At 36.7% G+C, this 27,733-nt stretch overlaps 1 protein-coding gene across 6 annotated transcripts; it reads right to left on the bottom strand.

Annotated features, from left to right (window-relative positions):
• Positions 1-822: 822 nt before the first annotated feature.
• On the bottom strand, positions 823-27,499 carry LOC311284444 (uncharacterized protein). Of its 6 annotated transcripts, XR_014626215.1 has the most exons (9): positions 27,388-27,499; positions 26,720-26,796; positions 25,786-25,886; positions 20,673-24,319; positions 19,942-20,185; positions 4,452-4,578; positions 4,353-4,364; positions 2,865-4,202; positions 831-1,865 (listed from the first exon to the last, which is right to left on the bottom strand). XR_014626215.1 is itself a non-coding variant. In XM_084399478.1 (8 exons), the coding sequence occupies exons 2-8, from the start codon at positions 26,746-26,748 to the stop codon at positions 4,130-4,132; spliced, it is 4,233 nt and encodes a 1,410-aa protein (XP_084255604.1). In that variant the 5' UTR covers positions 26,749-26,796; positions 27,388-27,499; the 3' UTR covers positions 823-4,129. The 6 variants fall into 6 exon arrangements, 5 of the variants coding, with proteins under 5 accessions (XP_084255604.1, XP_084255600.1, XP_084255602.1 ...); XM_084399478.1 differs by having other exon boundaries at positions 823-4,202; XM_084399477.1 differs by lacking the exons at positions 831-1,865; positions 2,865-4,202; positions 4,353-4,364; positions 4,452-4,578 and adding exons at positions 15,398-16,135; positions 16,254-16,519.
• Between the last annotated feature and the right edge of the window lie 234 nt (positions 27,500-27,733).

Raw genomic sequence — 27,733 nt, 5'->3', positions numbered from 1 at the left:
CGCTCCCAGAGTTTTCGTTCGCCGTTCTGACACATTTCTCTCGTGGGGGCGGGGCTAGTAGCAGTGTGTTCTCATTGGTTACTGAGCTTTTGATTGATAGCTTCGTGACCTGGAAGTGAAGACGTCAGTGGTGTGTTTATGTGTGGATGTGAGCGTCTGTAATCGCAGCTTTCTATTTCATTTTAGTGATAATTATGTTTGTTTTTTAATTTTATCTGTATTTACCTGCTGCTACTACTTAGTTGGCAGAAGCTTTTTAGGAGCACAAGAGATCTATTCAGTCTATTCAGGTGTAATTGCACATTAAAGTACTGTCTGTATATAATACTTAAAATATTGTGATGTCCAATGTTTTCGGAGAACATTTGTTTCTTCCTGATGATTATTTTGCATGTTAGGCTCTGATTAGGTTCAGCTGTTACAATTTAAAGAGAATATTAGCAAACGTGTGTGATATATTCAGCCGTCAAGAAAGTCAAACTTCAACCAGGTAATCAAGGTTGGCAGCCATGGCTATCACACTACTCATTGTTAGCATGATATACGTTTACACCATCAAAATTAATGATCACTTAAATAAGAGGAATTTAAACAAAATGAAAATTACAGTCGTGGCCTGCTGTCAGATACAGACCTCAAAGGGCATTTCATTACATATGTCACACAAAGAATGTTCTTACTGCCATTTTTTTTTTAAATTGATAATTATATTTAGTTATTTCATTTAATTAACATTTTCATTTAATTTAAATATATTTGAACAATCATCAACCGTTTCAATCGTGACTTATACAACCAGTTAAATTAATGTAATTGAAAATATGAATTCAAATAAATGTACATTCTTTATTGTCACTAAAGCATATACACAAGTGTCAAAGACGTCTTGGATGCAATTATGTTGTGACAGGAAAGACCAGAATCCACAAAACATTAACTGCATAATATACATGTAATGCACAGTATTCTCATGATATACATTACTATACAAAATGCACAATTACAAATACAGAATACATTTTAAAAATTCATATACATTTTAATTGTTGCAATGATTCTTTGAGCAGTTCCTGTTGCAGTACAATAGCAAAGCAGTGACTGGACACAAGCAGTGCAAGGATAGTCCACCCAAAACATGAGCATTCTCTCATCATTTACTCACCTTCATGCCATCCCAGATGTATATGACTTTCTTCTTCATATAAACATAGACAAAGAGTTTTAAGGAAATAATCCATCTCTGTGAGTCCATAATACGAGTGGATTGTAACCCATGTACGTAAGATTTTTAATAGTTAAAACAGTTTAGATTATTATTATTTTATCTAGCCTATTGTTTGACTTCAGAAGGCATTGATTCATCCACTGAGGTCGCATGGATTACCGTCACGCTCACTATGTGTGTGGTTTTTAAAGCGTCTTTAGGACTCGCAGAGATGGATTACAACAAATGTCCTTACAATCTTAATTCGTGTTTATCTGTAGAAAGAAAGTAAAATGCATCTGGGACAGCATGAGGGTGAGTAAAATAAGAGAGAATTGTATTTTTGGGTGAACTATCCCCTCAACATTCATATGCTATTGGTATGCTAATCCAAGATCATCATAGATTAATAAGAATAAAGTGAAACCTCTTGTGTACTTGCAAACTATGTTTGTTTTAATCTAGACTAGAGGAAATTGAAATATTTGCTAGTTTATATTAAAATAAATCAGGTGTCTGAAGATCAAGATCCCAGTCATTCAAAGGTGATGTGTCTGAACAAAGTAAGATTATTGTCTGACAGGGACAGTGGATCTCTGGTACTATCACTCCATCCTGTGTCAGCATCAGAATTTTGTTTATGGAAAAGTTGCTCCACTCCCTGGAAAATGAGAGAAGAAATGTATTATAATCTAACAATACAAACTGCTTTGAACTCCCCTAGTAACAAGTTGCAGACTTAAAATATTTATTATATATATATTTAAGGGATTTTACAGTACTAAATATTTACCTCGGAGTCAAACAGCATTTATCATCTGTAATACTGTTGTGTAACCAGTAGATGGCTGTATAGCCCTATATATAAACATATATCCATGGCTGTGCATTCCCTAGTTGCTGGATGTTTTCAGTCATAATTACTTGCATGTATTAAGTGGACATATATTTATTATTAAAGACTATTAAAGATTTAACATTTGTCAAAGAAATGTTCATTTGAAGTGCACTTTTTTCATTATTATTAGTCAAATGTGGACACAGAAAAAGCAATTTGTTACTCATACTAGATACATATAATAGCTTTATCAGTAATCTTTATCACACAAAAGTAATCAGAATAAATATTGCAATCAGGGCGATACTTCAAAATAATTGAGTGTTTACATATTATGCACAGAGACGTGGTCTGTGGTCAAGTCGTGTCTCTCCTCTTTCAAAAACTTTGCATCGCAAATTAATCAGCAATTGAGAAATTCAGGTTTAAATAGCTTTATTGGCATGGTAGAAAAGGCTTTACATTGCCAAAGTTGAATCAGGCAGTGATTGACAGCACTCTGGTCCTATGGCATCAGTCATTGACTGATACAGTACAGATAGGCTACTGTACAGTACTCTAGCTCAATGTTGTTTGGGGTGGCTGGGGGGAAATATGATCTAATCGAAGCAAATATGATCTAATCGAAGACTGTAACCGAATGTAGATAAACAAGTCATGTAATGATTGGGCTAACACAGTTAAATCAAGACAACACAGCTCAGCTGTTTAAAGTTATGGGCTCTTACTGAGCTCTAAAATGCCTCTCCACCTGAAAAAAGCCAGTACTGTATTATAAATAGTATTAGTATAGTATTAAAAAAAAACAAAAATCAGACTTACCACGAGTAGGCTAACGTTATCCAGTATCCTCCTGATATAGCGACGATGACTAACGTTAATGATAAATATCATTCGTCTGTACTATTCCTTCTATAAGAGATCATCTCAACAATATAGTGTAGCAGCAAATAAATACAGATATAAACTTAATATCACTAAAATGAAATAGAAAGCTGCGATTACAGACGCTCACATCCACACATAAACACACCACTGACGTCTTCACTTCCAGGTCATGAAGCTATCAATCAAAAGCTCAGTAACCAATGAGAACACACTGCTACTAGCCCCGCCCCCAAGAGAGAAATGTGTCAGAACGGCGAACGAAAACTCTGGGAGCGTAAACGAAAACTTCAGAAGCGTAAGTGAAAACTCTGGAAGCGCATTTGTAAGTTCAGATCAGTGATTGAAATATGAGAAACAGTTAGCAAAACATGCAGTGTATTAAAAACGAAGTCAAAAAATTTGCCTGCGATTTATTCTTTTTCAGTTTTAGAGATAATTTATTTAGTTCCAATTTATATTTTCATTAGTTTCTTGAAAAGCTACGTTCATTTTTATTGGCACAAGAATAGCTCCATAGTGGAGGAGACGACACACACACACGGAACGGAGAGTGCGGCGGCGCACACGGAGCGGAAAAGCCCCGCTCAGCATGCGGTGTGTGTTTGTTTTTGTTTTTTTTGTGTTTTTTTTTGCCCTGCAGTCGATTTCCTTGGTTTAGGTTACAGTGACGACGGGTAAAACTTTAGAATCAGCTGCAGGGCGGGATTTGCGCATAGACAGTATATAAACTGGACACAGCGACCCCATTGGATTCAACGGAGACAAGTGAAGCCAATTAGAAGCACTAACTTCCTGATGGCTGAGCCTACTGCGCAGACTCAAACTGAGCTTGACGACGTAAACCAAGCCTAAACAAATTACTGGTCTTTCCTTATAAATTTTGATACAGAATTTTATTTTATTTTGTCACTTCGGGGTAGGTACGCAAAACGAATTTTCGCAACAACGCCTTATCTGTAGAGTGGTAAAGGGATCCTCTATAGGGAGAGACTAGTTGGCACTTCAGCACTGCGTTATCATCGGGTCCAGGCGCAGGTCCCTGAAAGTGGGAGACCGAGTGCTTGTCAGAAACCTTGGAGAACGAGGGGGTCCAGGGAAGTTACGATCCTACTGGGAAAAGGTGGTTTACATGATGAAGGGGCAGGTATCTGATAACCCAGTTTATGTAGTCTCCCCTAAAAATGGGGACAATAAGAAAACTAGGACACTGCACCGAAATCGACTACTACTGGTGAATGACTTATCTGTGGAGGCTCCCACGATCGACAAAACCTGAAAGGCAAAAAAAGACAAAAGGTCAGACACCCAACATTGAAAACATCTGAGACAGTGACATGACGGACTCCGATGATGAAAGTAGTGGAGGGGGATACTGGTTGAGGAACCCAGTTAGCTGGACAGAACCAATGAATAGCCATCTACCTGAGCGAGCACCTGTAAGAGAAGAGTTAAATCAAACACAAAAGAAGGGAAGTATTAAGGATACTTGAAAATTCATCAGAAAGAGAACCAAATACTTACCTGGTACCATCTATGGAGGATGATGTGCACGAGGAGAGGGAAACAGCTGCTTGTGTTGAGCCAGAGGGAGTAGCAAGAGAGGCTGAAAGTCCAAGTGTAGGGGATGAAACTGCAGTAAGAAGGTCTACTAGAGAGAAAAGGCCACGACAGATTTACACTTATGACACTTTAGGTCAGCCTGTGCTACTACAGCAATACCCAACACTCAATGCAGTGACAGCTTATCCGATCACACATGTACCTGTCTGGGGTATAAATAGTTAGGCCTACTTACCATAAATTGGTTATACCAATTCATACACTCCTCACACATACATACCTTACAATTTCACTGTGCCCGTGTGTTGACTGCATATAGGAGGTAAGAGGTTGACCACTGGAGCTTTTCTTATTTTGTCAGGGAGAGTGTGATACACACAAAGTATGTATACAATTGTGTGTGTGTGTGTGTGTGTGTGTGTGTGTGTGTGTGTGTGTGTGTGTTTTTTTTTCTGAATATGTATATTGTAATGAGGTAAATGATTGCATTATTTTCTAATGCAGTGTTGGTATGCAAATCAACAAATGTATATTTACATTTATATGGACAGAAAAAAAAGGACAGTATGTTGACATACTGGTTGGAGAGTTGCGAACGAAACAGTGAACTGGAGCTGTAAAGAAGCAGACGCGACTCTCTTGTTCTGTTCATTGTTTCCTTTTTTACAGGTAAAAACATGGATATTCAAAAGAGAAACATTTAACTATACCACAGCGACTGCACTATTACCATGTTTGGTAAATGTAAAGTGTTAAATGTGTTTTAGTTGATGCTGTTTTGTTTGTCTTGATGGATGCTCATTATAACATGAGGAAAATAAGATAAGTAACGTTATGCTCCAGTGGTCATTATATCTAACTATAGTGTTGTATTGATAGTTTTTGTTTCTTAAAAAGTGACAAAAAGTGATTTATTTTGATGTTGATGACAAAAGTGATGTAACGAGACAGACAAAAGAATGTGAATTAATGCTTTAAAAGCAACTGTTGTGCTAAAATGGACTTATTGTGCATTAAATAAAGATATCTGCAGAGGAGCTGTAAATAAACAGACACGACTCTCTTGTTCTTTTCATTGTTTCCTGTTTTACAGATAACCGTACTCTGTCAGCTGGGTCTCCTGAGCCGGGGCGCTAAACTTCTGCCTGGAGACCCTCAGGTTCTGACGCTACTGTGACGTTTGGCTTGAGCACGTCCTCAAGGTTATTTTAAAAGCAGGTCATTTATTTGAGATGTTGCTATGGTTACATATTTACATGTTTGTTTGTTTTTACCATGCACCACATAAAGAGACAGTACACAAATTTAAATAAATGTTAATATTTTATTAAATCAACATTTAACTCAGCATTTAGTGTGTAATATGAGTGTTTATTTTATACGTTTATGGTGTTGTTGTCCATTTGAAGCACATTGCGTGTTAATTGAATGTAATATGTTGATACTGTAACGATTACGTTGGTTCTGTCTGCACCTGTTCTTGTTAGTCCTAATTAGTTCAATCTTCCTCCACCTGTGCCTGTTTAGTTCCCTCATTCCTCTTGTGTATTAATACTTCTACCAGAAAGACTCGGGAGATAAATTGATATAACAAGCGAATATAACCCAGCAAGCATAAATTTATAAAGCTCTTTGGCGTAGGCCTCGTCCTTAGCGCGCAATGCGAGGGTAGCGGAAGCTGCATATCCTGCCTGAAGACGAAGGCAGGGGCGCAGCCGACCCCCTGGAGGTAAAGGAAGGGACCATCCTGGTGATGGTGGGGAGGATGAAGGGGAAGGTACCATCTTGGTGGTGGTTGGGGAGGATGGAGGTAATTGGCAATGTCAGCATCTGCAAACTCAGACAAATGTAAGTACCACTCTTTTATACTGCGAGTGTTAACACATGATTGGTTAGAAGTGAGGTAATACATGACACACTGATTGAGTCTTCCTGGCAAAACTTACGCTAAAGCTTTCATTTTCTGTTCTGTTCTATCCTTTGTTGGTTATTGTTGAATGTTCTTGTCAGACACCAGTAAACTCTTTGTGAACTATATTTATTAGTAATCAAGCAAATATTGCACTACATATTCATCTTTATACAACAGTTAGCTTTAGTTTATGTGACATGACAGTGAGTGGATTGATTGTGTTCTGAAACTTGTTCTGGTTACTCTTCTAAAATGTATGTTTAATATTAGTTATTGTTTGTTTGTTGAACTATTGTTCTGAATATCAGAATAACTTTGCTTAAATATATCCATTCTTTAAATAGAAATAATTGTTTAGGCCCAATTAAATTTCGTTGAAGAACAAGTGATTTACAAGAAAGTTACAAATAATTTGATTTGCCTTTATCGAAGGGACACATGAAATCTCCATAATAGGACAATCTAATGTTTGCGTGATACACATGCTGATAAAATAAACAGAATGGATGGTGAATAGTTTCAGTTAAATTTTAGTCCAGCCTTACACAAGTATATGGTGGAACGAATAGTTGTTTTTCTACATTCACAACACAGAGGTACTGTAAAAGTTGAAAGAAAAAGGTATGCAGGAAATACTGCAGATAACTATAACCTACAAAGAACTTGACTATAAAGTACATTTATAATGTGCATTCTCTGAAGAGCTTGTGATACTGGGGAACAAATGATAAATACTGGGAAGAAGGGACCAGTTGACAGACAGTAGCCATTGATTTCCATAGGAAAAAACAATACTACTTAAGTCAGTGGCTACCGTCGTCAACCGTCTGGTTATCAACATTCTTCAAAATAACTTATTTTGTGTTCAACAGAAGAGAGAAACTCGTACAGGTTTGGGACAACATTTAGTATGATGACAAAAAAAAACCTCAGATATTGAGCTCAGAGTGGCAGTGCTGATCGAGCTTTGAGGCCACGGTGACATCTTGTGGTGTGATCAAATTAAATTTAAGTGGTTTGTCAACATGCCTTTGCAAGTCACACAGGGAATGAATGTCTTAAGAGATGGGCAATATGGCCAAAATTGTATATCATGGTTTAAGTCATTTAATATCACGCTAACTGTATGCATTTAGGGTTACCATACTCTTTGTTCCGGACATGGCCATGGCAGAACGTGGAGAGAAACCTGCGCACATTTCACTGAAGTCTACACAAGCAAATTGATCAATGCATTTGAAACGCAACTCAAATTCTGTTTGCATTTACGTTTCCTAATTGTGCATGCAAGACTTTTGACAATTCAAATGCTTAAAAATATTACGCATATTTCAAAAATGCTGCTCTTAATACTGATTAATTGTCAGCAATTATTCGGAATTAAATCAAACAAAAGGTGCTCATGTGTGACCTTTGCTTTTTATCTGACCGGGTTTGTCCCACCCTTCATCATCTCACACACTCGGAACATGGATGATATTAGAATTTACTCGCCTGCACACAGAGCAGTGAAAGAGAGAAGGTAGTAATTCGTAATGTTATTAAAGCTCCACACACAGCAGTTCTCTTTTAGCTCTGCTGCTCTCAGTGTAACAGTAAACATTACTCTTCACATTATATTGTACTGAACAAAACTGTAAACAAAAATAAAACAAAGCTGAAATTTAATAATCTCTCCTGGGGCCTGTTTCAGAAAGGAGGTTCAACCAACTCTGAGTTAAAACTTGAACTCTGACTTACCCTAAGATGGGAAACTCTGAGTTTTCGGTTACAGAACAGCTGAAATGAGTTAGTTCAATCAACTCTGAGTTGACCTACTCTGAGTTAAGCGCGTGCACCACAACTATAAAAAGCCATTATCAATGGAGCGCAGATATTATGAGTCACCATGGCAACAGCGCCAGACAAAAAGAGGTCTGCATTTTCTCACCTTTACATTTTAATTAGTTATACAGTGTTGGGTGTAATTAATTACCAAGTAATCTAAATACTGCAATTTAATTAAAGGGATTACTCTTAATTCTTCTGTATTTTAAAGTAAAATCTGATGTAATTGCATTAGACTATACAATTCTGTATATTTAACATACATTTTTAAAAGGTATATTTTTTTATGTAACCTTCTCCCTCTACACACTTTGGTCAATTCAAGAATAATTCATGCAATTGTATATTGTTTATTTGAAAGCATTAAAAGTGCAGTTTCTTGTCTCTCCTTGTATTGTTGAAATGGTTGAGGTTGATATGGGATTTAGTAATTAGTAATAAGTAGACATTAATCTAATTACACTGTTGAAGATGTCATTTGTAGTTAGTAATACAAGTAACTGTTATAATATCAGAGGTGAAAGAACAGTATGTTATTCAACCTAATTTTAATGTTCATGTGGTGCAATCCTGCAGGTATTAAAAGAACATGGCAGCAGCTGAAAATTAAATATAAAAACATAATTCAATCAAGTAAGGCTTGAGCATATCATGGGTGTAGGCTACCTGACTTTACATTTGACATAAATAACTAAATAGCATCCAGTGTCTAGCAGTGCAGCAGCATTTACAGCTGAGGGAATTCCTGGAGGAACTTCAGAGCCAGTCACTCCCGAAGGTCCAAGGGCCTTCATAAAATGTAAGAGGTGTGTTATTTTTTATATAGGCTATTTTTGATATTTCCATTTATTTTACTTTGGTTTGGGTTTTTGTTGGTCCCAACAGATTCTGATGGTAATATCTGTCTGTTGGAGCCTCCTGTCCCAACAGAAGCCCTGGCAGTTGTAAGTAACCTACTCAAGACACCATTATGACAAATAGTGTTATAACCCCCTGAGGTCGGCGGTATCGCCGGCGATACCAGCTCGCTTTTTTTATATCAGTGTAAAAGAAACTCATAAATACTCTGTTGACTTTGATTTTCCATAGGAGTTTCATACATCAATCGATTCTGTTAAATGTGTATTATTTTTCTGTATACTCACAATAAAAACAAAGTGTTGTGCTTTTCGCCAAATTAAGAAAAATAATCACGGAGCGAGTTCTGCCTTCTCTCTGTCCATGTAGTCCATTCTGAAACGCGTCCGAAAATGAATCATAACTCAGCGAATACTTCTCACACAGGCACGTGATATATGTCTTTATGAAGCTTGGAATCTCTTCTTTTAAATGAAGTAATTAATAAAAAAACAAATGTTTTCAACTCATGTAATCCGTTTGAAAGCAAGGAGAGGTACCGTTTTTTCCTTCTGCCTAATTATCTCTATAATGAACTGAGGCCGCCCCGCCCCCGGCGCTATTGACATGGTAAATAGTTTAGGTGATCTATGCTTCGCACCCGCCCCCCGATCAATGCCTTGAAAACACGAAGTTTCATCAGATCAGATTCACTGATAGTTCATCGCGTTTAGAGAGGATGGCGCATTTCTCCGGTAAAGACGCTCTTCAGATGATTCTGGACAGCGAGGAATAACTCACCTTGGCTTTTCCTCAGAGGAAGATTGTAACTCAGACGAACGGCAGCATGTTCAAGTTTTCACGTGAGTAAATACGTGAACTCAAGTGGTCTAGTGGTAGAACATTTGCCTAGCGTGTCAGAGGTTCTGAGTTCGAATCCGCACTCATATAGTTTTTTTTTTTTTGTCAAATCAGATTATGTTTATCAGTGGTTGTATATCAGGCAGAGACATGTGTGTGTGTGTATTTTGTTTTGTAATTTCACTGGAACGAAAAGAGAGTCTCCACAACGGATTGAAGTGCGTGTCCGAGTGAAGACTGCGCGAGCCTAAAACAAACACAGTATCCGCGTCTGACTCGCGGGAATCCACGGCGCAAACCTGTGAGGGGCTGTGTTTTCTCGTTTATATTCCTTTTAGCATTTTAGCATTTATATTCCTTATAATAAAAATGAAAGACCTATGTTACAGACATATGAAAGACAACATTTCGTTGATTAGTTTTGGATAGATTATACATTTTTACTGTAAAATATCTGCCACCTTAAATAAGCTTTTATTTGCCAATTTTTTTGTCAAAAATAATCAAATAATCAATCAAATCCTTAACTTTGAAATATGTATGATAAAATGTATACTTTAGTTTGTACAAAGAAAGATTACACTTGAATTGTTGTTTATTTAAATATTTACAAGGTAGATGTAAACAAACTATTAAAAGGTAAATATAAGCCTTTTCTTTAGATAATTTTTATTGTGTTTTATTAGTGACAAATTTGGGGAGAAGATAAATATTCCAAAACTGAAAATACAGTATGAGAATTAACTGCACAATTACATGTTTTCCTTGGCTATTATAGGCCAAATTGCAAGCACAATATGTGGAAAAATAAAAAAGAATTGAGATGCTTCCAACTGTTGCTCTTGCATTCTTGTGGCTCAGTGACTCACCTGAATGAATGGCTCATTAAGTATGCGGTCCTCAGGTGTGAACCACTACATATGCATGATCAAAGTGCACTCGGCCAAATGCTCATCTTCACAGGACGATGGGGATAAAGAGTTTCTGCTGCCACAGAGAGGCCTACAGTGTCTACACATCAAACAATCTACACATTCAGATTTTTTCACATATTTATGTGGAGTAGCCTATAGAATCAAAGTTTAAATCTAAGTAAAAACGGGTATTCTTATCTCTCCCCCTGCCCCAAGAGTGTGGAAGAACAGCAGGAGGACGGTCCATCAACTTCTGGTGCACAGATCAACACAGTTCAGTGATTCTCAGTAAATGCCAGGTGAATTCTGTAGAATTTGTTTAGAACTACATTATGCAACTCTAATCTACTACTGTATTTTCAATTGCCAGGTAAGGAGTTATATAGACTTCATCTTATTTACAAAAAAAAAAAAAAACAGTAAAAATAGTAATATTTAATTTATTAATAAAAGATTAATTTTATTAATAAAAATGTACTGAAAGAATGAATGAGGTGTTTAAACACTACTTCCTCTTTAAAAAAGGGGAGGAGACCAATAGGAACTCTGGGTTTACCGAAGAAAACCTGCTCCTGACCAGGTTAGGTTCACAGAGGTATATAAGTCGACTTATATGGAACGAAGGACCTTCGTTCCTCCTTATCAATCTCACCGAAGCCTTGCAGAGGTGTTCATCCTTTGGGAAGTCATGGAAGCTTAGGTATGGCTGCCGTTGTTTTGACGTTGAGCAGCCCGGCACACTGCAATAGCACCGGCGAAAGGAGGCCGCCATAGTTTCGCTGGTAACTAAGTAACGTTTGTGTGCAGCTCAAATTTTAGACAAGGAGAGCATATACGTCTCGTAAAGTGGGCAGAAGAGACTCAAATCTGGTACTACACCAAGTCGATTTTCGTGGAACAGCTGGGGGGAGACTCCTGTTCTTCGCCAGTCAGTTTTCGATCGGGTTAATGCGCGTCTTGGAGAGTTTCAGGATAGCGACTCTGCTATAGAGGAAGCGGATGAACAGCCTAACGTTACAGTCGCGGAGGATCAAGAACAGGCCAGAGATCACAACTACACCCGTGACTCCGCAGGTGGACTAGATGCCGATGCTGCTGCTGAAACCATCAGGCAACTGGAGGCTAAGGTCAGGAGTTTAGAAAGACAACTGAGGGACCTGTCCTGCTCACTAAACATCAACAGATACTGTGCCAATCAATACCTTTTCAGATACCTTTTCAATCAGAGAAGGTGTTTTGGTCGTTTTGGGAATTGGCTGCCCCCTCAGCATCCAGGCTAGTCTACAGGAGCAGAGCTCAGAAGACAAGCAATGTCATGGCATTGGAGAAACCGAGCCCGAACTGGAGGCTGGTACTCTTAACCGGAGGCTGGAACTCATAATACGCATGAGCACGCCATCAGCATTCTCACGGGTTTGCGTTTTTAAAGTGTGTGCAGAAAGAACTTAAGAGTTTTCTGTTAGAACGGTGTCGTGTTAGCGGCCCCTAAGTTAATAACTAATGATCATTGTGACGGAAGTGAATCAATCAAACTAACTTTAGCTGGACAATAACTTTATTCTAGAGCTGCTGTAAAGCCAAAACAATCTCTGTTACTGTAATTTCCTATTATTACTGTAAAGCTGCTTTGGAACAATCTACATTGTTAAAAGCGCTATAAATGAAGATGACTTGACTACTTGTGGATGAACTGTTTCTTTACTGCTGTCGAGTTGCCGTTGGAATGAAGGAGAAGGTGATTGCCGACATCTTCGGCATCAGCCTCACTACAGTGAGTAGAATAATAATTACATGGGCCAACTATCTATTCATAGTTTTGGGGTCAGTACCAATCAGGATGACAAGGGAACAGGTGCAAGTAACAATGCCACCAAAGTTTGCACAGTACAAAACAAAAACTATGCCAGGAAATTGATTGAGAATCACCGCTGTTTATGAGACATCATACTTTTCATTGAAAGTAAAAGTTTTATTTTAGTTCAATTTGATGGCATTTGTAAGTGTTTTTTTTTAAGTATTTTTTTTTTTTTTTTTTTTTAAATGATAATTATTTGTGGACTGGACAAGCTCTCACTAAATGATAAGCACAGATATGTGAAAAGTTAGAAGTTGTTGTTTAATTTTTCTGATAACAATTTATTTTATTTAATGGATGTTTATGACAAACACATGGGATTTCTGCTGTCATGTTCTCTAGTGTTTTATATAGACGTCTGTCTGATCTAAACTCATATTCACATGAGCCTGAGGCTTCATTAACATCCACTGTCTGTTTCCTCTTGTGTCGTGTGTTTTCTCATAGATACGGATATGAGGATAACTACGGATAAATACGGATAACTCATATGAGGAGTTTCCAAACCTACAGCCGCTCTTCACACACAACATGAGAAAGAGCGGCTGTTACTGATGAGACTGAAGATCAGGCTTTGAGTCACAGAGAGAGTCTTTATTTCCACAATATCACGTGAAATAAAGACACCACTTATTTAAAATAACATATTAAATGCAGCATATCTGTGCTACTTTATCTCATCCGGGTCTGTTATGAATCTCTTCATCCATAAGATTAAATGAAGCCAAATTGTATCATGGTTTCAAAACAGGCTTTTGTTCAGAATTATTAGAGCTATTAAACTTTGGTTTGATTTGAGACATGAATCAGAATCCCACACAGATCAGATGACTGGATGATCTGGGTCTTGTTGTGCCCTCATATATGTTTAGTTGTAATGTTTTCTTGAGTTGTGTCGGTTCAGTCCTCAGCATTTACTGTTCCAGTCTCTCAGGCTTTGTTTCAGCTGCTGTGGGTTATTTTAAGAGACGGACAAAGTGGGACGAGATGATTCACATACTATTGACCAACACAACACACACTAGTGGAGATGAGACATGCTATTCTGACATGAAATGCTGCACAAATACTGATTATTAACCTCAAACAAATATAAATAAAACACTAAACCTAAAATTATATATAATGAAGATTTAATATTATTTTACAAAATCTAGGTTTATGACAGGACTGGATTTTGAAAATGTCTCATAAGTTCACAAGAAGACATATGATTGATAATTCATTCATAACTCTTTGGGCCCCTCATTTCTTCATTGGCAGAACTCTTTGGAAAACCTTTAGGAATCTTTACAGAAAGGGCATTCTCTGGATTTACTATGAGTACAGACAAGAGACTGGTCCAAAATAAATCTTTTTTTTTATCAATATTTTTCTTTTTCTTTTTGTCCAACATGATCTACTGTACATTCAGTAAATTTTTGAGGTTGGATGTCAGATTCATTTAAATCCAAGGTATAGTTGAAGATGTAGTGAACATATAATTAAATAATACTGTAAGGAAAACTTTAAATTCAGAAGTTGTTTAAAATGGTAATATTCTTTTTAAACTTAATACTTTCTTTTATTTTTAATTTGTCTGATTACAGTAGGATTGTACAAAGTTCAAAACTTATGGCAGTTTCTCTGAAAACCATGTATATTTAATGTTGTATGAGGTTATGATCTTATTATTTTTCAATCTCTCAGTGTGTAATGTGTGTTCAGAGTGTCTGTTTGGATGATTTTGAGAGCCATTTGAAGCCAAAGTTTGAATCAGATTAACAATAATGTAGTTTTGAATAAAGTGTTTGGTCAATTATTTTAGTGGTTTTGAATTTGCAGTTATAGCTTTAAGAAATGTGTTAATGTTTTCAGGAAGGATGTCTTAGCAATTAAGCACAAATAAACAAAACAAAAATCTTCAAAACTTATTATTTTTTTTTATTAATAATGAGACAAATGTCATACAAGTGAAAACATTTCATATTCTTTCTGTTCTATTTGTATCATTATAAAACATTATCACTAATGTTAGCACCGTTTCAAAGACAATCAATGAAGCAATAAACACGTGAGCCTCAAACATGTCATATAAGTCCAGATTTATAGTCCAGTAAAGTTTTTATTAAAGCCATTACACAACTGTCTCTCACTATATCTCATGAAGGATACTCATAATTTTATCATATGGCCTCTAGGTGGCAGATTTTAGTAATACAACTAACAGTTTCTACAGCCAGTGTGACGGTTTTAATGCACATAATTACTGTAGAAACTCTTTTGCAGTGCTGTTGTCAATTTCAAATAGCAAGAAATTACAATTATCAATAGTCTTTATGACATATATATATATAACAAGCTGGTTGGTTTATGCTAATGTGGTTTTGGTGGAGAGCCAGCATTGACCTTGTTTTTACATGCAAAACTTAACTTGTGACCACAGAGGTTGAGTTGCAATTAAAAATACTTCTAATGAATTATTTTTTTATGAATCTTAGTGCTCTGTCTTTTTCTTCTCCTGCTGTCTTATTGATGTTTTCCAGTATTTCAGCCTTTTCAGGTTCATTTATTTCCTTCAACTTCTCAATCAGAAAATCAATGTGCTGAATTATGAACAGAGAATCAGTGTTGAGTGCAATCATCTCCAGAGTTTCCACACAGTCAAAAGCTTCCATCACTAGCTTTACTCTCTCCATCTCTATTTTTTTTAGTTTTTCTTCCAGATTCTTGACCAGAGACACACTAGCCCTAACTTTAATTATATTGTCATCATATTCCTTCTTTAACTCTTCATATGTCCTCTTCTCCTTCTTTGTCTTTGTTTCATATATTTTTGCTTCTTTGACATGTTTGCTGAAGTGGCATTTATTTGTGCACACTGTACAGTGATCATCTTTCATCACGCTCCACCATGAGAGATCACTGGCCCACCAGCATCCTGGATAATGACAGTTCTCCTCACAGACGCTGCAACACGTCGCCTCTTTGGCTAAACTACGATCAATATCAACCCTCTCTTTGTAGGGCACTTCAACTTCATACTCAAAGTCATTATTTTCTTCTACATATTTCTTGTTCTTCTCCAGAGCTTCTTGAGTTTGTTTCAGCTCATTTTGCTTTAGTTCTGTCATGTGAACACGTGACTGTAGATTAGAGATATTTGCCTCCAGCTGCCTTCGTTGTTGTAACACATCTCGACTCATCTTCAGGGATTTTGATTTTACACTCCCAAGAAACTTGAACAATCCTTTCATTCCTCTAAAACTGCGATTCCATAATTGATTCCGCCTCTGTTCACGCTCTTCATCATCATCTTCATCTTCATCATCTTCTTCATCAGCAGTGTCTGACTGACAGTTGTTAAACAGGAAATACACTGGCTGATTCTTGTCATTCACTGCACACTTGACTTTAGCCTCTTTAACAGCCATCAGGACATTTTTAGGTCGATTTCCATCTGAGTATGTGAAGAGCAAGACAATGTTTTCAGCAATATCTCTCCCAAATATAGACTGTACAGAATCAAATATGTATATTTCTCTGTCAGAGAGTTGATTCTGTGTTGCCTTAATCACCAGACACACTGCATCTACTTCATGAATCCCTTCTTCAGATTCACTTAATCTGAACAAACTTTCAGCGATCTGTTTATTAAGATCAACTCCACGAGTGTCTCCATATCCTGGTGTGTCGATGATTGTTAAATCGATTAAACTCTCTTGTGGATAAAACCCATAAACAGTGATGATGGAGGTCTGACTGTAAACTGATGTTCGGTCACTCTGATCATCTGTGATCTCAAACCAAACCTTGTCTTCTCTCTTCACACCCAACATGTACACTGTAAAAAAAAATCCCGTAAAAAAACGGTAAATCTCTGGCAGCAAAGTTTCCAGACGGGTTCTGTTAAATTACAGCAAATAACCATTTCACAAAATTACAGGCAAAAACCGTAAAAATACAGAATTGACTTTACGGTCAAAATTAATTAAATTACAGTACTTTACTGTTGATAATGGCTTATTAAACCGTGGAAAAACGGATAAATTATGTCAAATTACATAAAAAGAACATTTAACTTTAAGGTTAAACTGTAAATTTAGGGTTTTATAAAGTTATTTTATAATAATGCTCTTGTCTATCTACAGTAATTATCTTTTAATATATAGTTTTTCTGTGTAAAATAACTATGAAGTTATGTATAAAAATGGAATAAGTACATAAATTCAAATACAAAGTTTGTATATTTACAGTTTTATTTTTTGCAGATCCAGTTTCACAACTTTGACCAATCTCTAATTAAGTACTTAATAATAGCAAATGTACAGTCAATTTCTGTTAAATTAACTAAATGTACAAGTACGGAATACCTGCACATTTACAGTATTACTCATTAAACAAACACTGAACATCAAGATACGTGAATGATAGGAAATACAAGCTTAGTATATAATTTAGAACATGTAAAAATATTCACATTAAAAAAAAATTACTGTATACCTTTATACTCTAATATAACTTATTTTAAACATTTACAATTACATTTTATCCAAAGTGACTTAAAATTAAGAGAACAATAGAAACAACAGGAGCAGTGACAAGTCCCAGTTAGTGTAGCACAGTGCACAATTTTTCTTTTTTTTTATTAAAACAAAAATGTAGTATTATTGGGTCAAGTGTTTATGAAAAGATGGATCTTTAGCAGTTTCTTGAAAATGTGTTGAGTTGGGCAGGTCATCCCACCAGCAGGGAACAGTCCAGGGAAAGGTCAGTGAAAGTGATTTTGTGTCTCTTTGGGATGATGGCACCACAAGGCGCCGTTCACTTGCAGAACACAAGCTTCTGGAGACACATAGATCTGAAGCAGTGAATTTAGGTCTTGCTGCAGCATCTGGATCAGTTGCAGAGGTTTGACTGATGCTGGAAGAGCTGCCAGGAGAGCATTACAATAGTCCAGTCTGGATAGAACAAGAGCTTAGACAAGGAGTTGTGTGGCTCCGATAGGAAGGGCCGGATCTTTCTGGTGTTGTATAAGGCAAATCAGCAGGATCACACAGCAAGGATGGTTTGGCTGAAACCATAAGCAGTTCTGCCTTGGCAAGGTTGAGTGGAAGGTGAAGGTCATTCATCCAGCAAGAATTTTCCATCAGGTAGGCTGAGATGCGAGCAGCAAACGTCAGATCCTTTAGCTGGAATGAAAGGTAGAGATATGTGTCATTAAGTGATAGGAAAAGTCATGTTTCTAAATGACAGAGCCTAGTTACGCTAAAAAAAAAAAAAAAAAGAAAAAAAAAAAAGATGAGTGGAATCTATTCAATCGCGGTCTTACTGTAGTAAAACCAAACCTTGTGCAGCTACAGTGGCCTCACAAGGATCAAATGAATATTCACATGGGAAAATACAGTATAAAACAAATACAATTTTCTGCCACTTTTAGTGCAATCATATGGAATCAGAAGACTCGGCCATTATGATATTTTAAATTACTTCTTCCCATACCTGATTTGCCATGATCATTCTGCTTTCCACTTGACCTGAAATCACAAAAAAATATTTTTTAACAACTCAGTATTACATTTACACATGTAAGAATATGTTCCACTGAGACAATGCAAAACCTCAACTGACTATGATCTGGAAGCTGAGCAGGAAAGGCTAACAGTGAAGTTTTGAGCTGAGACACCTAACGTTAGGGGTGTAACTGTCTGTTCATCTGGATCAATGCAATTTTCATAACCAATGATCAAAAGTATCCTATGAAAAAGTCTACTATGGTGACCCCAGGTCATCCAAAATGTAGATAAGTTAATTTCTTCATCAGAACACAAACATTCTATCAACTTTTATTTTATAAGCCTAATATATGCACATATAGGCTATGCATTCTATAGGCTAGCTGTGTGTTAACAAGCAGATGCAGCCAGAATATGCAATTTATCATGCTGTGTTCATATTCTAGTCTCGTTTTCTTAACAGTCTTGATAGCCACGTTAACCCTTATGAAAATTAACTAACGTTATGGTTTAACCACAAAGAAAAAACAAACAAACAAACAAACATGGTAGGCCTATTTCAAAATATTCCGCCATTTAAGAGATCGATTTAACGTTACTGACAGATAGCCTACTATCGCGTATAAAGGAAGATTTTATACACAATTAAACAGAATTTGATATGTATAACAAGTCTATGAAAGCTTGTTTTAGGTCTTTTGAGATGTGGGTTCAACTGATCTTTCTTAAAACAGATGGAAAATGTAAAGACGCATGCTACATTTTCAGTGTTTTGCCCTCCAGCTCTCGCCAGTTATGACTGAACATAATTTAAGAATGCTAACGTTAGCTTGAAAACTGTAAACGTAACACAAATGTAATATAAAATATCGTTCACATGTTAACTTACTTAGTATAATGAGACTCTTACCTCAGCCGGTGATCGGTTGGCATGATGTCCGCCGTGACGAACAAGGCTCACAGAAAAGGGCGTTATTTCCGTAGAATTCAAACGGACTGACTCTGACAACAGCTCCTGCTCACAACTGCTCTTGACGAATACGATTGCTTTGAACCACTGTTGATCTCACAATCCACTTCACGAGAGTACCGGTAAACTGAATTCAAATCTCCCGCTTGCCCAAACTCGACTGATCAGCTAACGTTAACCGTTGTGGGCGGGAGTAAACAGCGGAAAAGTAATGGCGGCGAATTTGAATCTGCGTCATCGCGCACGCGCACTCACACACACAAAGCCCTGAATGAGCAGCAACGGAGATTTGGAAAAATATTAATAAAATATACATGAAATTATGGGAGAATAAGACAATGAAATAATGATCAAAATGAGTATAAAATAAAATGTGAAATAAAAAATAACTGTAGCATATGTAGGGTACTGTATGTACAAAAACTATTATTTAACCTTTAAAAAGCTCACTTTAACCCCCACATGCTTAATAATCTGTAAGGCAAACATATTGAATAGATGCAGATTTCCGCAGTTATACCTTCTTTTCTTTGTTTTCTAATTTCACAGAAAAAATCTGTAAAATATTACTTATAATTTCTGTAAAATTACACATAACTCTGTAAAAATACAGACAAGTTCCTTTTAAAAAAAGTAAAATTGATGTAAAACCAAAATACAAGCAATTACCTGTAAATTTAACAGTGGACCTTTAAATTACAGAAAATGCCTTTTATTTTACAGATATTTGCTGTATAATGACAAAACGGTAAAATTCTGTAAAAAAATACAGACAATTACCTGTAAAATTACACTTTTTTTTTACAGTGTAGTTGATCATCACATTGATTAGTTTTGTTTTTCCTGTTCCTGTTTCTCCCACCATCAGAATGGTTTTATGGGGTTTGTTTTTGTCTCTCTCTCCAAAGGTAATTTTTTTATATGGTTCAGATTGATCAATATTGTCTGTCTTTGTTTCCAGACGATATCGAGCAGGATTTCCATCTTCAATTAAGTTGCTTTTCTTGATAAGATCATTTTTGTTCTGTATGTAAAGCACAAAAAACACAATAACAATAAAGATGGTCATGCATAAATGTTCTACAATGTCATATTTTGAAATCATCATCATCATATTATAAAACATCCCTGATATAATAAAGGCCCTTTCACACTAACTCAAGCAAGAAAAGGTAAGCATTATACATTTATTATTTGTCATTTCCCCTCATGTGCTAACGCCTGATTATAATTGATGCAATGTTTTCTGTTTACTTTTGTAATTAAATTATTTGTTAGTTCATTTGCATCCCACACGTCTTCTGTGAGGCTAGTTTACCTGGTTCTCTACTGTAGAAACATAAAACTGCCCTTTAATGAGATTCTATCAGCAATGTTTTTCATGTGAACATCAGAACAGTGATTGTGTTGGAGGATACAAGTCATGTGAAAACACCTCGAGATTAGAATAAAAGTGTTTAATGATGTAAAAATAAATTCTATAGCTGATATTTCATGAATGTTCATCATACCTTTGTGATAACTGTGATGACATCAGATTCTACGGTGTAGTCGAGTTTTCCCACCGCTGCACATTTAATATTGTACTCAGTATCTGGTCTGAGATCAGTCAGAGTAACTGTGTCCTCGTTCTTTGACACAGTTTGAGATCTCCAGTCTTTCTCTTCCTTCATTTTATACAGTAATTTGAGCTCCTCTGTATCAGGACCCGGTGGAGACACTTTCAGGACCACTTCTCTACATCTGACATCTTCAGTGATTGGACAGTCTGGTTTTGATGGAGGAGTGAAGCAAACAGCTTCATTAGATCCATTTTCATACAGGAGAATGCAGGAACCTGGATGCTTTTCATGCTCTTTTATGGAAACCATAAATTTAGTGCTTTTACTGCTATATGACGTCATCAGCTCTTTAAATGTTTTCAGATGTTCTCTCATTTTCTCCCTGATGCTTCCAGTGAGCCATGATTGAGACGCCACATCAGGTTTCTTCTGAGGATTTCTCATCATTTGAGGATTCATGTAATTTTCTTGCTCATTAAGCAACTCATCTGGCTGCTCAAGAGAACTGAAAGTGTAGCAAAACACCTTCTCCACCTGAACATCAGACAAATACGAGTCCAAGCTTGTGTTCACTTCGGCTCCAAAGTCCATTAACTGTCGAAGAAACTCATTAACGGTGTTTAATTCATTATCTTTCACTGTGATCCACTCTTTCAGGCTCTTTTCATTGAATGGAGACTCATCATGAGCTTGAAGAAGATCCATCAGAGCACGAGACTTTTTCTCACAGGCTTTCACTGACTGGATCACAGATTTAATTCGGTCACTGAAATCTTGTCTGTACGTTTGGCAGTTTTGTTGCATATCTTGTATTTTCTTATGAAGTGCACTAAAAGTTGTTTCCTTGATGTTTTCCAAAAGTAAATTGCACTTGTCTTCAGTCCAACTGAGATTTTGGATAGCAGACTCTTTGGCCTTGATGAGATCCTGGTTTATGACTGTGAGACGCGTCACATCACTCTCTACGGTGTAGTCGAGTTTTCCCACCGCTGCACATTTAATATTGTACTCGGTATCTGGTCTGAGATCAGTCAGAGTAACTGTATTCTGGTTCTTTGACACAGTTTGAGATCTCCAGTCTTTCTCTTCCTTCATTTTGTACAGTAATTTGAGCTCCTCTGTATCAGGACCCGGTGGAGACACTTTCAGAACCACTTGTCTATATCTGACATCTTCAGTGATTGGACAGTCTGGTTTTGATGGAGGAGTGAAGCAAACAGCTTCATTAGATCCATTTTCATACAGGAGAATGCAGGAACCTGGATGCTTTTCATGCTCTTTTATGGAAACCATAAATTTAGTGCTTTTACTGCTATATAACGTCATCAGCTCTTTAAATGTTTTCAGATGTTCTTTCATTTTCTCCCTGATGCTTCCAGTGAGCCATGATTGAGACGCCACATCAGGTTTCTTCTGAGGATTTCTCATCATTTGAGGATTCATGTAATTTTCTTGCTCATTAAGCAACTCATCTGGCTGCTCAAGAGAACTGAAAGTGTAGCAAAACACCTTCTCCACCTGAACATCAGACAAATACGAGTCCAAGCTTGTGTTCACTTCGGCTCCAAAGTCCATTAACTGTCGAAGAAACTCATTAACGGTGTTTAATTCATTATCTTTCACTGTGATCCACTCTTTCAGACTCTTTTCATTGAATGGAGACTCATCATGAGCTTGAAGAAGATCCATCAGAGCACGAGACTCTTTCTCACAGGCTTTCACTGACTGGATCACAGATTTAATTCGGTCACTGAAATCTTGTCTGTACGTTTGGCAGTTTTGTTGCATATCTTGTATTTTCTTATGAAGTGCACTAAAAGTTGTTTCCTTGATGTTTTCCAAAAGTAAATTGCACTTGTCTTCAGTCCAACTGAGATTTTGGATAGCAGACTCTTTGGCCTTGATGAGATCCTGGTTTATGACTGTGAGACGCGTCACATCACTCTCTACGGTGTAGTCGAGTTTTCCCACCGCTGCACATTTAATATTGTACTCAGTATCTGGTCTGAGATCAGTCAGAGTAACTGTATTCTGGTTCTTTGACACAGTTTGAGATCTCCAGTCTTTCTCTTCCTTCATTTTGTACAGTAGTTTGAGCTCCTCTGTATCAGGACCCGGTGGAGACACTTTCAGGACCACTTCTCTACATCTGACATCTTCAATGATCGGGCAGTCTGGTTTTGATGGAGGAGTGAAGCAAACAGCTTCATTACATCCATTTTCATACAGAAGAATGCAGGAACCTGGATTATTTTCCATTTCTTTTGATGCAACAATAAATTTGACCGATTTGATATTGTTTAAATCAATCAACTGTTTAAATACCCTCAAGTTGTTCCTCATAGTTCTTTGGATGTCAGGCGTGATCCAAGTCTTGTGTTCAGATTCAGAGCTTTTCTCTTCATTTTCTCCTTTCGTTGAAGGACTCAGGAAGGACTTTTGTTTAGAAAGCAGAACATCTGTCCAGCTCAATGATGTGAAAGTGTAGCTGACCAAATGTTTAACTTCCAGATCCATTAATTCTTTATTGAGGTTGTTTTCTACCTTTACTCCTGAGTCATTCAGTTGTGTGAGCAATGCTTTAATAATGTCAGATTCTTCCTCTTTCTCTGTCAGCCATTGTTCAAGAGCGCTTCTTTCAAATGGAGATTCCTGATGATCTTGTAGAAGATCGATCAATGCTGTGTCCTCTATGAATTTTCTACGGATCTTTGGTAAGAGCGAGCCGAGTTCCTTCATGAGACTCAATCTGCACTGGTAGCAGTTTTTCTTCATGTCGTTGATTTTGTCATGAAATGCAGTAAATGTTGAAGCTGGCGTGTCTGTCAGAAGATCACTGCATTTCATCTCAGTCGTACTCAAACTCTCAATTACAGATTCAACGTCTGAGCTTAAACCCATGCTGATTTCATGTTGAAAGTTTACAACTCTTGAGAAAAGTTTGTCCAAAGGATAAAGCCAAACTCTCAGAGGAACCGCAAGCTCTTTGTTTTCTCCCAGCAGTTTCGGAAGATCTTCAAAAACCTTCATAGCATCTTCAAAAGTGGTCGGGTTACGTGGAAGCTGGAAGTCACCATAAAATGTACAGCTGAATTTTTGGGCAGAAGTCTTCAGATTGTCATTCAGATTAATGTTTGCACCAGCTGAAATGCCTTTAAGCTGCTCTAATGCAGCTTCTACTTCTCCTGCTATCACTGTCTTGTCTTCATCTGAAGAAACTTCTCTATCAAAAACAAAGCAGGCGTCTGCTCCGTACAGCACTGCGGTCACTACATGTGTGGCAAGTGCAACGTCATTCTCATAGTGAGCCATGTCTCTTAAGTGGTTCATGATCAGTTCTTCAAACTTACTGGTGGAATGATAATGTAATGTCAGTCTCTGTTGATTGAATGATTTCTTGGTGTCCTTGAGATAATTAGCAGCTCCAGTTACACTGATGAGTCCTCCTAAAACACTCAGTTTCAGACTACCATCAATATTCAGCAATCGAGACTTTTCCTCAATTGAGTCTGAAGCGGTGACTGTGCAATCTGTATTGATTTGGGGTTTCTCGCTTATGTTCTCCTTCAGCTGCTCTTTACTCCAAAGTCTGATTTCTGTAATTGAGAATTTTTATGTCTAAATACTTTATTCATTAAACAGTGATTTAATCAGGCTCTTTGCAAAATGCAATTTGCATTTTCTCCCAGTAGAACAACACCACATTATTTTGTTTCTTGTCACCATTGACCATTCTCTTACATTTACTTTTATATTTAATGTATTTACATAAATGACTCTGAGCAAGTGAATCACTAAATATAAACACTGGCTGACAATCACATTAATAATGCCAACAATCATGATGTAGAGCAACCAACACTCTCATCCTGTAACAATTCCTTCCCTCGTACCTTAAAAATGTAAGCCCTAAAATTATACTTTTTTTGTCCAGAAAGCTTATTTCATTTCATTTTTTTATATTTTTTCTATTTTTTTTATTTTTTAATATTTTTTTATTTACCTTTAAATTACTAGACTTTATCAATAAATAAAAAATAAATAGAATTTAAGCACATTCTTCACATTAGTTAAAAAAAACCTCAACATTTCATGCATAACCCTTTTATTTCAGCTCAAAATATCTAATCAGAGACATTGGGTGTCTCTGCCGACCTCTTGTGGAAAAAAATTAATATAACATGACATTTCATGACTCTTGCCACTAGATGGCGTTATAGATCTATATGCAGCATATGAGCTGTTCCTCTGGGTCCTAAAGTCAGTTCAGTTCAGTATGCATTCAGATACACATGTAGGCATTATATATAAAAAAAATTGTTGGTAAAGTTTTAGCATTTTTAGTTTGAATTTTGAGCATTTTTAGGTTTTTCTATGTGTACTAAAGCATTCCTCGCATTCTATTCATTCCTAAGGAGGTCAAATTGACCCACGAGGGAAGAATTTGTTACTTTTTTTTTATTACAACCACATAAACTCCTCAAATCCAGTCTTTTTTCTTTTTTGAACAGTTTCAGGTTAAAATGTCCTGAGGGAAGGATGAGAAACATTTACATTTACATTTATTCATTTAGCAGACTTACAAATGAGAACAATAGAAGCAGTTAAACTAACAATAGGACAACAATATGCAAATGCTATGACCCTTCCCAGTTTAATCTAATGCAGTACATGCTTTTTTTTTAAAAAAATAGCTATAGAATAGAAGAGAAAGTGATAAAATTCAAACAGTTCAAACTAGAGTAAATTAATAAAATAAATGATTAATGAATATAAAATCAGAAATACTGAAAAATAGGCTACACAATACAATTAATAATAATATCTCGATATATCACATTACATGTATGATAAAATGGTAATATATTTGCAATGGGGATTTAAAGGCTGTAAGATGTGAATAAGTGATGAGAAAGCTTTTAATTTAGGGATTTGTATACATTAATATTGCTAAATGATTTAGTACATTTAATATTTTAAGTTCTTTACTACAACAACATAAATAATAGATAAGTTATTTAATTGAAGGCTTCACAGATTCTAGTGAACAGTGGTTGATCACCTGGTACGAGAGCATCTCTCCTGCAGTCATACAGCATCCCCAGCTGGAAGGGTCTCCCTAGAGCTGCAGTCTCTATTGAATTCACTCCCACTGGATCCATGCTAGACAAAACACAGTAAAGAAGTAATCAACCAGTGAGATTACTGATAGAGGTTTGACAAATCATTTTTAAAGCTATTCATTGCTATCAATTCGGAAGTTGGATCTTAAATATGAGCTTTAGCGCCATCTGGCGTAAATTCCTCAATTTAAATAAACGTTTCTATTGTTGGTGTTAAAGCAGGGCTCAGTAGTTTCGGGATTTCTTCGCTGTATTCTCGCTTTTTGCTCGCAGGTTTCTCTCTAGAGCTCCCCCCACAGCTTCGGAATAGATATTTGACAACACTGTTGTAAAAACTCGTTGGCTATTCTCAGACACCAGAGGCTAGTAGATCAATGACATCAAAGCAGATGGGACATTCTTTAAACCGTCTTCTTCATTCAGGTTCGAACAGCGTGAGGGAGCGCAATAATGACAGTATTTGAGCAGATTTCTTTTGGCCGTAAAGCAATTGAAACATCGCGAGACTTGATATCACGCGATACTTCCTGCCACGGCGGCCGGCGGCCCGCCGGCTCAAAGTTGCAAGTGCAGATTTTCCGCTCACGGGCACCAGGGGGTGCGAAACGACCACCATTCAACCCGAAATAAGTAATATAACCATTCCAATGACTCCGAAGCTGTTCAGTTAAGGTAAAAAAGTTACTTAGTTCACCTTTAAACTTTTCCAAGTAGGATAAAGCAGACCGAATTCAGTCTATTTTTGTTAAACAAAAGGTGCATTTAAAATATATATTTACATAAGGCACAATTGCATAGTTTCATTAACCGTCAAATAGCTTAAATAAAACAATCACAGACACAATTTACAATGTATTATAAGTCTTGTCTTACCCTTTCGAAGACAGTTCAGTGTCTGTCATGACTGGCTTCACAGGCGTCTGGGTAACACAGCAATGTTGTAAAGTATGCTAAAATGCAAATAAAATATATTTTTTTCCCACAAAAGACAAAATGTCTACTGATGAAGACCTAAACAAGCTGTTGATGAGTTGCGTTTCCACTGAAGGACTGATACACGCAGCGCAAACTGATGTTTATGAAGAGAAGCACATTCATATTCAGGCGAGCATATGAAATATGCGGATGAGTCAAAATACGAAGTCCAGAATCACGGAGAAGAGATGCACATTGACAAATGAAACATGAATCCACATATATACGATGACAGTGCATGAATTGTCTGTGTTCATGAAGCAATGTCTTTTTTTTTGTAAAGAATAATGTGTTGCATTACACATTAATATATTCATAGCCTATAGCCTATCTTATGCCTCAACCTGTAATCCACATAACGGATTTCAAACACTCGCCTGTGAGTTATGAGCTGACAAAATCGATTAAAATGTCTTAAATGTTGATGCTTACTGAAGTGAAACTAATATAAAAAGGATAAATGGCATCTGTGCTGATCCTGTCCTCTTATTGTGTATTTAGTCTTTCATTACTTTGAAAGTTTTTACAGTAATCAGTTGATAATTAAGTTAATTTAATCTACTTACTGTTTTAGGATCCTTCCTGTTCCAGATGACTTTAAACTCTTGCAGGCAAAAAGATCAACCTGTGTATTCACAGTAAACTGAGGGAAACACCCTCATGGTCATGTGATTTAGAGGAAATATTGCTGTTTTCTGTTTCAGAATGGGAGGTAGCCTATGTCAAACCCAAGAAAGCAGAGTAAGTCAAGCCCGTTTCTGAAAGAGAGGTAGCTTATACTCAGAGTCAGTTACCATGGTAACTTACTCTGTGAACCTAACCTGGTCGGGAGCAGGTTTTCTCCGTAAACCCAGAGTTTTTCCTTATGTAGTAAATGCATCTTGATGTAAGGTTTTTTTTTTTTTTTTTTTT

This window comes from Rutilus rutilus, assembly GCF_951802725.1.
Source record: "Rutilus rutilus genome assembly, chromosome: 24".
Taxonomy (NCBI): Eukaryota; Metazoa; Chordata; class Actinopteri; order Cypriniformes; family Leuciscidae; genus Rutilus; species Rutilus rutilus.
This window is presented reverse-complemented; position numbering and strand designations above follow the sequence as displayed.